The sequence below is a fragment of the Lolium rigidum genome, chromosome 5 (genome assembly GCF_022539505.1).
Source record: "Lolium rigidum isolate FL_2022 chromosome 5, APGP_CSIRO_Lrig_0.1, whole genome shotgun sequence".
Classification (NCBI taxonomy): Eukaryota; Viridiplantae; Streptophyta; class Magnoliopsida; order Poales; family Poaceae; genus Lolium; species Lolium rigidum.
In genome coordinates this window covers 127,558,110-127,571,196 of record NC_061512.1, presented here as the reverse complement: position 1 = coordinate 127,571,196, position 13,087 = coordinate 127,558,110, and the positions used below count along the sequence as shown (strand labels likewise).

At 48.3% G+C, this 13,087-nt stretch overlaps 2 protein-coding genes across 2 annotated transcripts; both read left to right on the top strand.

Annotated features, from left to right (window-relative positions):
- Window positions 1-544: 544 nt before the first annotated feature.
- On the top strand, window positions 545-1,629 carry LOC124651131 (peroxidase 2-like). Its single transcript, XM_047190268.1, has 2 exons — window positions 545-796; window positions 893-1,629. Exons 1-2 carry the CDS (start codon window positions 545-547, stop codon window positions 1,607-1,609), a joined length of 969 nt encoding a protein of 322 aa, XP_047046224.1. The 3' UTR covers window positions 1,610-1,629.
- A 2,203-nt stretch (window positions 1,630-3,832) lies between these two features.
- Window positions 3,833-4,888, top strand: LOC124651232 (peroxidase 2-like). Its single transcript, XM_047190351.1, has 2 exons — window positions 3,833-4,072; window positions 4,181-4,888. The coding sequence occupies exons 1-2, from the start codon at window positions 3,833-3,835 to the stop codon at window positions 4,886-4,888; spliced, it is 948 nt and encodes a 315-aa protein (XP_047046307.1).
- The last annotated feature ends 8,199 nt before the right edge of the window (window positions 4,889-13,087 follow it).

Here is a 13,087-nt window from a genome sequence, read left to right as displayed (position 1 = left end):
TCTCATCCCCAACTTCTTCTCGCTAATCGTATAAAATAAGGATAGAATAAAGTGATCCAGTCCCTCAGCTGTTTACTGACAACGAACTCCCGTCGGCATATTTTCTTGTACGGCATAGTAGTCACTGACTTATTCTCGTTAATTTTTATAAGTACTACTATGTAAGGAAAAAAATCATCAGGACCTCTTCTGCATCTCGCCGTCAACTTGTTTTTGCTGATTATGTAAATACACGGATCGGATAAAATTACAGGAGGAGCCGCGTGCACGAAAGCAATGCTGCGGCGCCAATACTCAACAGTTGACAACGGCGGGCACGTGAATGTGGAACATGTCAAAACACGCTTCCGCAAAATCCTAGTCCTAGCAAAAAGGTGAACACACCGGCCTGGATCAAGACTACAAATAGGGCCTCCATAGCATCCCCGTTTTCCTCACATCTCATACCCATCTCTCTGCGATACATTTCTTTCCTTCTATCTTGCAGCTAGCTTGCTTGCTGGTGTCGGCTGACATTTCTCTTTGTGAACTTGTAATACTGCACATGGCCGTTTCTTCTACCTTGTCGTCAGCTGCTCGCTGCAGCCTCTTGCTCATAGCAGCACTGACTCTAGTGCTGAGCCATGGCGCTCACGCTTATGGTGGTTCCCGTGCTGGGTTGAGCTCGTCTTTCTACGACAACTCATGCCCCGATACACGGGACATTGTCAAGCGAGTCATCCAAGACGCCCGGGTCACTGACGCACGCATCCCGGCCAGCCTCATCCGCTTACACTTTCACGACTGCTTCGTCAATGTGAGTTTACAAAAACCGCATAATTTATCGTGTTGTTGATCGATAGTACCCCATGGTACACTGTCTCATCAGTCTATTTTATTTTAATTTGTCCAGGGTTGTGATGGCTCGCTACTGCTCGATGACGATGTCTACTTGGGGATAGTGAGCGAGAAGAAAGCCCCTGGCAATGACCAGTCAGCGCGCGGGTTTAAGGTGGTCGACAACATCAAGCGCGCGTTGGAGAAAGCTTGCCCTGGCATTGTTTCATGTGCCGACATCCTCACCCTTGCTGCCGAGATCTCTGTCGAACTAGCTGGAGGGCCGTCCTGGAGCGTGCCTCTAGGACGCCGTGATGGCACCAAGACCAACATTAAGAGTGCCGAAGATCTCCCGAGCCCGTTTGACCCTCTGGATATCCTTCTAGAGAAATTCAAAAACATGGGTCTCGACGACACTGACCTCGTCGCCCTCCAGGGAGCCCACACCTTTGGGCGGACACAGTGTCAGTTCACGCAGCAGGAGTGCACGGTCGGGCAAGATGAGGGGACGCTGGTGAACCTTGATGCTGCCACTCCCAACGTGTTTGACAACAAGTACTACGGCAACCTCCTGCGGGGGCGTGCCCCCCTCCTGTCTGACCAGGTTATGATGTCTGACCCCAGAGCGGCAGCGACCACCGCGCCGATTGTTCGCCGGTTCTCTAGCAGCCAGAAGGACTTCTTCAAAAACTTTGCAGCCTCCATGATCAAAATGGGAAACATAAGCCCGCTGACCGGAAGAGATGGAGAGATTAGGAAGAACTGCCGCAGGGTGAACAAGAAACCTTATTAAGGAACAAGATTCAATGCTTGTCAATGGACATAAAATTTAATTGTTTCAGTTTTACATTTCATCCTGCATAATTGTACAAATTATTCTTTTGATTCATTCTAACTATAAAGTGTCCCTTCCCGCATAAGCTAAATATAAATATTTCTTTCTTAGATAAATGTAAAGTGTTCCTTTTCTCTTTGTGCATGCTTGTATAAATTATTCTTTTGGTCGTGCATGCTTGTATAAGTTATTTTTGATTTATTCTAAATGTAATGTGTTCCTTCTCCCTTCCAGCGGAAGTTAAATGTAAATATTCCTTGTTTACTGCATGTGACTAGTCACATACTTGTTTCTTACAACGGCTAGTTTTATCTAAAATAGAGTTCGTACCACGAATAGACTCGAGCGAAGACGATGTCAAGAATTTTGGCTATGCAAGTTTTTCCCAAGGACTGGTACTCTTCTTACATCATAAAGAATGGGTGGATGAATGCAGTTCTTAGTTAAAGGACAGAGATTTGGTGCGCATGGGCACCAGTGATCTCGTTTTTCAGATAAATTAAAAATTATATTTTTGAGTTTCAAAAAAATCTGAAAATATCTACATATAGCCAATAATGTATTCCACAAATGAGTAAAATATCAATTTAAAATACTTTATATTTTAAGCTGCACAAAAATGACAAAAGTGCAGATCTGGGTAGTCATTTTCAAATCTCCAAAAACATGTCAGATTTTGTTATTTTTGTCTAGCACAAAGTAAAAAAGAAATTTTTGTTGAGATTTTGCATGATTGTAAGATATATCACTGACAATCTACAAAATTATTTTTCAGACTTTTTGATAACTTATAAACATATTTTTTAAATGGCGAGAGCACTGGAGCTCAGGAGCGAAAAACACTTTTCGTTAAATAGGGTCCATCAAGAATGGCTATAGCTTTCCTAGTTATGATTGTCTCCTGGGAAATTTGGGATATGGGGATGCATGTTATGGTTTTTAGAAACCACTTTATTGCGTCCATGATTGTTATGGCCGGCGAAGATTAAGAACGAGGTTGTGGTCCTTAGCCTGTGTTAAGGCGTTGAGTGTTGTAGTGCCGTGAAAGTACGCAGATGTCCTGGATCACCTTGTTGGAAACCTCTTTAAACAATCTTTATGCAATAAGAATAATGATTCTTTTACCTTGTTTAAGAAAATTACAATACAGATGATTTAAAGAATTCTCTGTTGTCAAAAGAAGAAAATTGTCCCTCTGCAAAAAAAAGAAGAAAAATTTCCTTGATTTCCTTGTTTCTAAAAAGTTTGAAGCCGGCGGAAGGAAGTTCTAGCTATCTCACAAGGAACAAAACCTTCGATCAGCTCGGTCAAAATCGTTAGGCATACGTGCTCGTAGGGCTTTGTCCACGGTGAGCACGTGAACGATGATAGCAGAGATACAAGGATCACACGGTTGGATTCGGCCGTAGCTGTTTCCTGGTAACGGTCTGACGTTAATTAATCAGTCGTCGCTTTTCAGTGCAGCCACACGCAACATAGATAACACAGTTTTTTCAGGATCGGTGACCTCTTCCCTTATCACATCATCATCTCGCCTCTAATTTCTTGCTAATCCCATAAAATAGGGATAGATCAACAATTCAACATGACCCGGCCCCTCAGCTGTTTCCTGGCAATGAACTCAAGTTAAGATTTGCTAGTTAGCTGAGAATTAACTTCGTACTCAGTCAAGTCATACACCGTTTGATTTGTATCATGATTCGTACTAGTTATGAGTTGCAACTAAGATTTGATGATATTATCTGAGAATGAAGTTAGTTCTCAGTCGACACCCATATAGATGTCAGCACATTTTCTTGTACTACCTATACTAGCAACCAACTTGTTCTTGCTAATAACCATATAAGTATATGAGAAAATTTCTTCAGGATGACCTCTTCTGCATGTCGCCGCCAACTTGTTCTCGCTAATCATACAAAATACGGATAAAATAAAATGGGCAGCCGCGTGCAGGGAAGCCTGCGGCGGCTAACAGCAGGGCCAATACTCAAGTTCACAATAGGCAAGCGGAACATGTCAAACGCGCTCCTGCAAAATCGTAGTTAAAAGGTCAACACCGGCCTCCGCTAATGGATCAAGACTACAAATAGCCTCCATGGAGTTCCCGTTTTCCTCACACCATCTCCATCTCTTCTTCTAGCTAGCTTGTCGATTGAACCAGCTTCTCCCAAGGCAGCGCTCATGGCCGCTTCTTCTAGCTTGCCGTCAGCTGCAAACTGCGGCCTCTTGCTCGCGGCAGCCCTGGTCCTACTTCTCAGCCACGGCGCTCACGCCCAAGGTGGGTTGAGCTCGTCGTTCTACGACAACTCATGCCCTAGCACACGGGACATTGTCCGGCGCGTCATCCAGGACGCCCGGGTCGCCGACACGCGCATCCCGGCCAGCCTCATCCGCCTCCACTTTCACGACTGCTTCGTCAACGTAAGTACTTGCATGGTGCATATCTAAACAAACCATTTGCGTCGATCGAATGGTAGGGTAATTAATAAAGTCTATCTTCTCATGCATCGGCGTCGTTCATTTGTTTAGGGCTGTGACGGTTCCCTCTTGCTCGACGAGGACCTCCAGGCGGGTATCATGACGGAGAAGAAAGTCCCCGCCAACGACCGGTCAGCGCGCGGGTTTGACGTGGTCGACGACATCAAGCGCACCCTGGAGAACGCTTGCCCCGGCATCGTGTCTTGCGCCGACATCCTCACCCTCGCCGCCGAGATCTCCGTCGAGCTGGCCGGAGGGCCGTACTGGAGCGTGCCGCTCGGCCGCCGCGACGGCACCACGACAAACATCGAGAGCGCCAAAAACCTCCCGAGCCCCTTCGACCCCTTGGAGACGCTCCAGGAGAAGTTCAAGAACCTGGGCCTCGATGACACCGACCTCGTCGCCCTCCAGGGAGCGCACACCTTCGGGCGGGCGCAATGCCAGTTCACGATGCGGAACTGCACGAACGGGCAGGCTGTGGGGGCGCTGGTGAACCTCGACGGGGTCACCCCCGACGTGTTCGATAACAAATACTATGGCAACCTCCTGCAGGGGCGCGTCGAGCTCCCGTCCGACCAGGTTATGTTGTCCGACCCTGTCGCTGCGACGACCACCGCACCGATTATTCGCAGGTTCTCCGGGAGCCAGAGTGACTTTTTCAGTAACTTTGCAACCTCCATGATCAAAATGGGGAACATTGGCCCGCTGACCGGAAGAGATGGGGAGATTAGGAAGAACTGTCGGAGATTGAACAAGTAACCATATTGACGAACAAAATTCGATGTTGGTCGGTTAGCATAAAATTTGATTGGTTATTATTGGACAACTTGCAGCTTGTATAAATTCTTCTATAAATTGTAGTTCTAATTCGTTGTAACCGTGAAGTTTTCCTTCTCCATTGTATAAAAGGTTTGAAGTTTTCCTTACCCTTTCATGGGAAGTCAAAAAATAAACGTTCCTTCTTTGCTACATGTGACAACCAATTCTGATTATGACCGAGTTCCCTACACAAAATAAACATTATTGCACATCATTGCCAACATTTCTTGTAACAAGTGCAATATATATCACATGAGATCCATATAACTAAGCAATTTAGGAATTTTGGATGAAATCTTGAAAATTGAAATTAAAAATTACTTCAAAGCCACATAACTAAGCGCCTGGGTCTTCACATGTATCTTATGTCGCAGTCTTAAAAATAATCTCCACTTTAATTGGTCTACCAGTTTTTTCCACCATCTTCTTCAAAAAACATTAGCCTGTTTTATAGTCTCTTTTCGAGGCACCACATTATCTGATTATTATAACTATTTTTTTCCTAATTCTTCTGATCTCATGATACAAAGGCTGTTTAAATTTTAAACACTCTCATAAAAAATCACCACATTAACCAAGCATAACAATTTCCCCGCTATCTTCTTCAAGAAATATAGATAGACTAAATAAAGAAGCTCAATTTTAACAAAAAAAAACTAGATGTTTCAAATATTTAACATTTTTCCCACCATCTTCTTGAAGAAATATGGAGACTAAATGAGAAGCTCAATTCGAACAAAAAGTAGATGTTTGAAAGATTTATACCTTGGCGTACCCATCAGAAATAAGGTGACCATCAATGAACTGAAAGTTCTAATTTTCTTGTGTAGTGTCACCCAGCTATGACATCATCATCGTTGAAAAAGTACTGAGGAGAAACAATTGTTCTAGTACGTAAATTTTCCATTGTTTAATTGACCATGAGGAACTAACACCCAAGCATGCTTAAAAGAACGTGAAGATAAACCTAATTCTGGGCATGTAGCTAGGATGCAGAAAGGGTGTTCACTGCATATGCCCCCACTATACTTTCCACTTTGATAATCTGGGGATGCAGTTATCTTCACGAAATCAACCAGAGATATAACGCGCAAACAAGGTTTGTTGGGAGGAGCTAGCCTCAGCATGCGGGGAAGTAACGAGCATTACAACTTCCACATTAAGTATATCATATTTGAGATTGTATAAATAAAAGGCAAAGTCAAGCCATTAACACAAACAATTGGAACAACTTCCACCTTTTGATCTCATAGATCATAGCAAATTGTAATTGACGTAATCAATGTCTTGATGTCTTGCGAAGTTGCAAGGAAGAAAAGCGCTCACTCGGCTTTTTCCTCGGGGAGCTCAAAATGATGGCAACCTATATTTTTGGAATTTAGCTAGTGAGTCTTAGTTCCTATCCCAATACAAATTTTAAAATTCTCATATGGTGTATATGCATGGTAAAAGGTGAGATTAAATTTTAGTCCCATATTGTTAGTTAGAAGAGAGTTGAAGCATCCTATAAAATGAGTTGAGCGCATAATCCGGTCACACTCACATACCAATGCATGTAATTTACATGGCGGCACATAGCCGAGCGCATACCAATGCATGTAATTTATATTTTTGATGTTTGATGTACCAGTGAGGGGCGATCAGATTTTTTAGTAGCGCTCTAGCATGACTACTAGCAAAATTGTTTGAGGACTTCTTCTCGGACAATGACTTATTCTCGAACATTGTCAACCTCTTCATCTATTATGATTAGTTTAGTTATATTATTTAAACAACCATGCTTCACGAACTGTTTATTCAGATTAAATCATACTTTACTTATAGTATCTAAAAGATATACATCACGCAGTTGGATCAACAGATATATACTGATAGAATTAGAAGAGGGGAATGATTTGCCACACATTGTGGTCTTTCACGTATTTCATATATATAGGCATTTACACAAGATATACATGGATACCAATCCTAACCATAATGGCCAAATATCAAGCACTAAATATGGCAAGGTATAAACCGAATATGCTAGGTATATGTTGGGCATATTCGGTTTGCCTAACACCCCCCCCCCCCCCCCCCCCCCCGCAGTCGCAACGGGAGACTCTCGGACGCTGAGACTGGACCGGAAATCCAAGAACAGCAGTGATGCTAGGCATTTGGTGAAGATGTCCGCGAATTGTCGAGACGATGGCACATGAAGAACTCGAATGTGCCCCAACGCAACACGGTCTCGAACGAAGTGAAGGTCGATCTCGATGTGTTTGGTGCGCTGGTGCTGGAAGGGATTCGTGGACATGTACACAGCGCTCACATTGTCGCAAACGACAACAATGGCACTATGAAGTGGGCGATGAAGCTCCTGGAGGAGTTGGCGAAGCCAACTTGCTTCGGCGACGGCGTTGGCGCCAGCCCGATACTCCGCTTCAGCGCTAGAGTGAGACACCGTGTGTTGACGCTTGCAAGACCAAGAAATCAAGTTGTCGCCGAGGAAGACGCAGTACCCAGAGGTGGAGCGCCGGGTGTCTGGACAGTCAGCCCAATCCGTGTCGGTGTAGGCGACGAGGCGGTCCGTCGCGGAAGGCGTGAGCTGGAGACCGTGACGAAGCGTGCCCTTGACATACCGAAGAACTTGTTTGACCAAAGCCAAGTGCTGATCGCGAGGGTCGTCCATGTGAAGAAAATCTGCTGCACGGCGTAGGCGATGTCCGGACGAGTGAATGTCAGGTACTGAAGAGCACCCGCCAAGCTGCGGTAGGCGGAGGGATCGGCGACAGGACGACCAGCCTCGGCCGCATGCTTCGGCGAGGTGTCCACAGGCGTGGACGCGGGGTGGCAGGAGCTCATGCCGGCACGGTCGAGAATCTCGAGAGCGTACTGGGTCTGGGAGAGAAACATCCTCTAGGAATCTCGTCGGACGGCAATGTCGAGGAAGTGATGAAGCTCGCCCAGATCGGTCATGGCAAACTCATAGGGCGGTGATGACGCGCTCGAGTATGGACGTAGACGAAGCTGTGAGGATGATGTCGTCGATGTAGAGGAGCAAGTATGCCGTGTCGTGTATACCGTGAAGGATGAAGAGCGACGTATCCGACTTGGAGCAAGTGATGTATGCTCTGATACCATGATAGAATTAGAAGAGAAGAATGATTTGCCACACATTGTGGTCTTTCACGTATCTCATATATATAGCCATTTACACAAGATATTGTTATCACCAGAATTTGACCGGATCAGAGGTGGGCCGCGATCAAGATGGGCTTGAAGATTATATACGGAAGAAATACGTGAATCGGCCTTATATGCAAAGTTTGGGCTAGTTTGCCCTTGTATCTGTAACATATTAGATTACGTGTCGGTTAGTTAGAGTTTGCCTCGTACACGGTTGGGATTATTCCCACATTAGAAAGTCTACGGACTATAAATATGTATCTAGGGTTTATGGAATAAACAACAACCAACGTTCAACACAATCAATCTCGGCGCATCGCCAACTCCTTCGTCTCGAGGGTTTCTCCTGGTAAGCACCATGCTGCCTAGATCGCATCTTGCGATCTAGGCAGCATAAGCTTATTTACGTTGTTCATGCGTTGCTCGTGCTGAAGCCTTTTTGATGGCGAGCAACGTAGTTATCTTAGATGTGTTAGGGTTAGCATTGTTCTTCGTATCATATGCCGTCGTAGTGCAACCCTTATACATCTAGCCGCCCTTACACCTATCTTAGGTGTAGGGGCGGCACCCCGCTTGATCTTTGTTTAGTAGATCCGATCCGTTACGGTTACTCCTTGTTCTTCAAGGATTAGTTTAATATCCGCAATAGTTAGGCCTTACAAAGGGTTGGAGGATCCAGCGGCGTGTAGGGTGTAGTTTGCAAGCCCTAGACAGGATGTTCCGGGGATCAACCTCGTGTTGGTTTTTAGGCCCTGTCTAGGATCGGCTTACGATCACCGTACGAGAGCGCGAGGCCCAATCGTGAGTAGGATGATCCGATTATGCGGTGAAAACCCTAAATCGTCGTAGATCGCTTTAGCTTTATCTTGATCAAGCAGGACCACCATATATTCGTACACCTCGTACGAATCATGGGTGGATCGGCTCTTTGAGCCGATTCACGAGACAACCCGAGAGCCGATCGAGGCTCGTATTTAACGTTTACGTGTATGCCCCTGCAGGAAACTAAGCGAGGCATCATCCAACACCTTCCCGACCGGGTATAGGTCAGGTGGCACGCCCTTGCGACAGCATCGGACATGTGACCAGAAGGCTTTGCGGGCCGTCGCTCTGAGGGACCAGGGCCAGCCGCAGCCCTGAGTTGTTCCCGGCTCTACGGTGTTGGTCGCTGCCCGCCGGTGGGTTTCCGACCGCAACACATTCCGGCACGCCGGTGGGACAATCTTCGACATCCACCGCATCGCCATCTACATCCGAGATGGCGGAAAGCACTCCGGTCAAGTACGAGGATCTGACTGACGAGCTCAAGAAGAAGCATGACGAGATCAAGGCAGTCCTCGAAGCCGACCTCATCGGCTCTTTCCACAGAACCCGCTCCCATGGCATTAGGTGGAAGGGGTTCTCACCTGAGGCGCGCTCGATGGAGTGGACCTGTCCGCCCCGTCGGAAGAACGCACCGGGTCGGCTGCGTCGGAGATCAACTTCATGGTGGTTCATTCGCTGCACCGCCACTCGAGAGCCCTGGTGAACACTTTGGAGCGTGTCGCTCGCGCGTGATCTAGGAAATCATGAGCCATCGGTATTCTCCGTCGGGACCAGCTCGGGGACTTACAAAGGAGAGATGCCACTCCAGTCCCGTCCACCGCTGCCGTTCGCGTTGGCAGCACCAGAAGTGCCGAACTCATCGGCATACGTCGTCTACAAGATTGGTGGTGATCCTAGTGACTACCGATTCCTACCTGAGGCGCCCAAGGAGATCCCGCACGGATACACGTGCGCATACGTGCCGGACGCGAGCACTGGGCACTCTCGAACCAGGCTGCAACGACGGGGGCCTCGGAACAGCGAGGAGGAACGTCGGGAGCAGATCTTGAGAAGCAGACATGGCTAGCTAAGTACGCTACTCCGACAAACCTCCAGAGCCCAGCTCCTGTAGTTGGCTCAGAACTGGAAAAGCAAGCATGGCTGGCTAAGTATGCCACCCCGGCGAATCTTCAGGGTTCGACACCTTCAGCCATCACCGCGGATCAGATTTGTACAATTCGAAAGATCGGTTCGGCATGATGCCGAAAAGGAAGACATTCGGCTATACCAAGCCGTACCCCAACGAGTACGAATTGATCCCGCTACCACCCAAATATCGGCTCCCTGACTTTACAAAGTTTAGTGGATCAGATGGTTCCAGCTCCATCGAACATGTTTGCCGATATTTGGCACAGCTGGGCACGATCTCAGCATCAGACGAGCTGCGTGTGAGGTTCTTCGCACAGTCCCTCACAGGATCGGCTTTCGGGTGGTACACATCGTTGCCACCGAACTCAATCCGGACTTGGAAGCGGTTGGAAGAGCGGTTCCATGAGCGAGTATCACTCGGAGGCTTCCGAGGCTGGCATTGCCGATCTAGCACAAGTACGACAAAAGCGCGGGGAAACAGTGTCGAGAATACATCCAGGCGCTTCGAGACCGTGAGGAACCGATGCTATTCGGTTCACGTAAGTGAAAAAGAAGCGATCGAGTTGGCGGTGGTGGGTCTCTCATCATCGATCAAGGACGTGGCCTCCCAAGCGAGACTACCCTTCATTGGCGCACATGGTGCGAAGGCTGTCGGCATATGAATAGCGCCACCCGGATGTTTACCGGGACAAATTCAAGCGAGCGGTGGTCCCGGTTGAGGCGAGACGAGGATGAAGGTGCTGCGAGGAGATCAAGAGGTAGCAGTGGCTGAATGGGCTCGGGCGGCAAACCCCGTGTCCTATAAGTGGGTTAAGCCACAAGGTCCTCCAAAAGGGTTCGACTTCGACGTGACCAAAGCCGAGCGGATTTTCGACCTCTTACTCACGGAGAAGCGGCTAAAGGTACCGAAGGCCACAAGATCCCCACGGTGCAAGAGCTGAACGGAAAGCCATGCCGCAAGTGGCATAACACGTTCACCCACGCCACCAACGACTGCGAGGTGTGGCGTCGGCGGATCCAAATGGCGATAGAAAAAGGGCGGCTAATTTTCAACCGAGTACGCCATGAAGGTCGACACACACCCCTTCCCCGCCGTTAATATGGTGGAGTATACTTACCATGGAGGGTGCCGGCCAGATTTCTCGTGCAATATCAACATGGTGGGACCTGGGCACCACTCGGTAAGGACGGAGATGAGGGCAGCTGCTCTCATAGCAAAGACACGAGAGGAAGCCGCTCCACGCGATCGGCTCCGCCACGACGGCAAGCGCTACATCACAGAGGGAGAAGTGAGGAACGTAAGATATCAGCGACCTCTCTCTGATCACCTCCTCAACAAGTATGTGAGTAAGTATGACCAACGCCGACAATACAACGACGATGATGAAAGGGATCGTCTGGCTAGGGACGACAGGAGACGTCGTCGGCATGATCACGACGAGGAGCGATATGAGCGCCACGCCAAGGAAAAGTCGAGGGAGCAAGACGACGTGGATAGGCACTCGGGACTGCCCTTCTTCGGACACTCGCTGGGATTCGGGAATGAGCCGATTGCCTACGATCGGCAAGCGCCGCGAATGCAAACAAAAGAAGAAGGATGCAGCTAACGTGTCCGTGTTCAAACGTCTAGGGCCTCTCCCGCCTCGGAACAAGCATGCTGAGTCCGCTCGGGTGGAAGATCTCGAGGAACTAGAGGACGATGATGAAGAAGACAAATATCATCGGCCAAGGTGGTGCCCTGATGGGCTCAGCCGTTCCCAAAAACGAAGGGTTCAGCGTCTACGTGGGTTGGAAGAAGCTGAAAGGTTATACCTGCACACGTTGAGGAAGGCACGGCCCGATCCGGCCGCCAAAATTCAGCGAACCCCGGACGAAGAAGGTCGGCCACAAAGAAAAGAGTGGCGCCCCAAGCAAAGGAAAGCCGATGATGAGACATCGGCTGGCACAAACATGGTCTTCATCCTTCCAACGGAGTTTTCCGCTCCAGGATTAGACGAAGCACCTGTGGCACAACTTGACTGCGGCCCACGGCCGGTCATCTTTGAGAAGCCACGAGAAAGAAGTTACAGGCATCTGAAGGCCCTGTACTTGCGAGGATACATCAATGGGCAGCCTGTCAACAAGATGTTGGTGGACACCGGGCGGCGATTAACATTATGCCATACTCCATGCTACGTCGGTTGGGACGCTCCAGCTCGGATCCGATCAAGACCAATGTAACACCGAGCGATTTCAACGGCCAAGCATCCGACGCACAAGGTGTTCTGAATGTGGATCTTACCGTAGGGAGGAAAGCTGTCCCTACGACGTTCTTTATTGTCGACAATAAAAAGCTCCTATGTTGTCCTACTAGGGAGAGATTGGATCCACGCCAAGCTGTTGCATCCCATCCACGATGCACCAATGCCTAATACGAGTGGGATGGAGATGAAGTAGAAGTCGTCCACGCAGATGATTCAGCCGAGATTTCGACGGTCGGCATGAACGTTTGGGAGACATCGGGCCAAGAGCCACTCTCGGGCATCAATTTGGACGATTGCGAGCGCATCGACGTGACAAAGAACGGGGTTAGGCTGGTTTTATCCACCGGCCTGACCGTGTAACAAAAGCAAACATCGATGGACGAACGTGGCGATACCGATCCAGGTGATCGGCCCCAAGGATCTATGGAGGAACATTACAAAACCTTCATCGAGCAAGCAACGTGGAGGCCGATTCCAGCAATCGGCCAAAATTATCATCACCTTCCATTCTGCCTGGGTTCAACGCCAATCTAATGGGAAATGGGGTTACATCGGCTAATGAGCTAGAAGAAGTCCACACTGGTCTTAATCGAGCCGATGTTCACACATAGCGTCCTGGCTTACCACGGAGCCGATTTCAGCAGTTCCCTGACAGAATCGGCTCGGGGGGGCACCTGATCAGATGAGCATGTGCGATACATGTGCAATGAAACATTGGGGGCACCTAATCAGATGAGCATGTGCGATACATGTGCAATGAAACATTGGGGGCCGA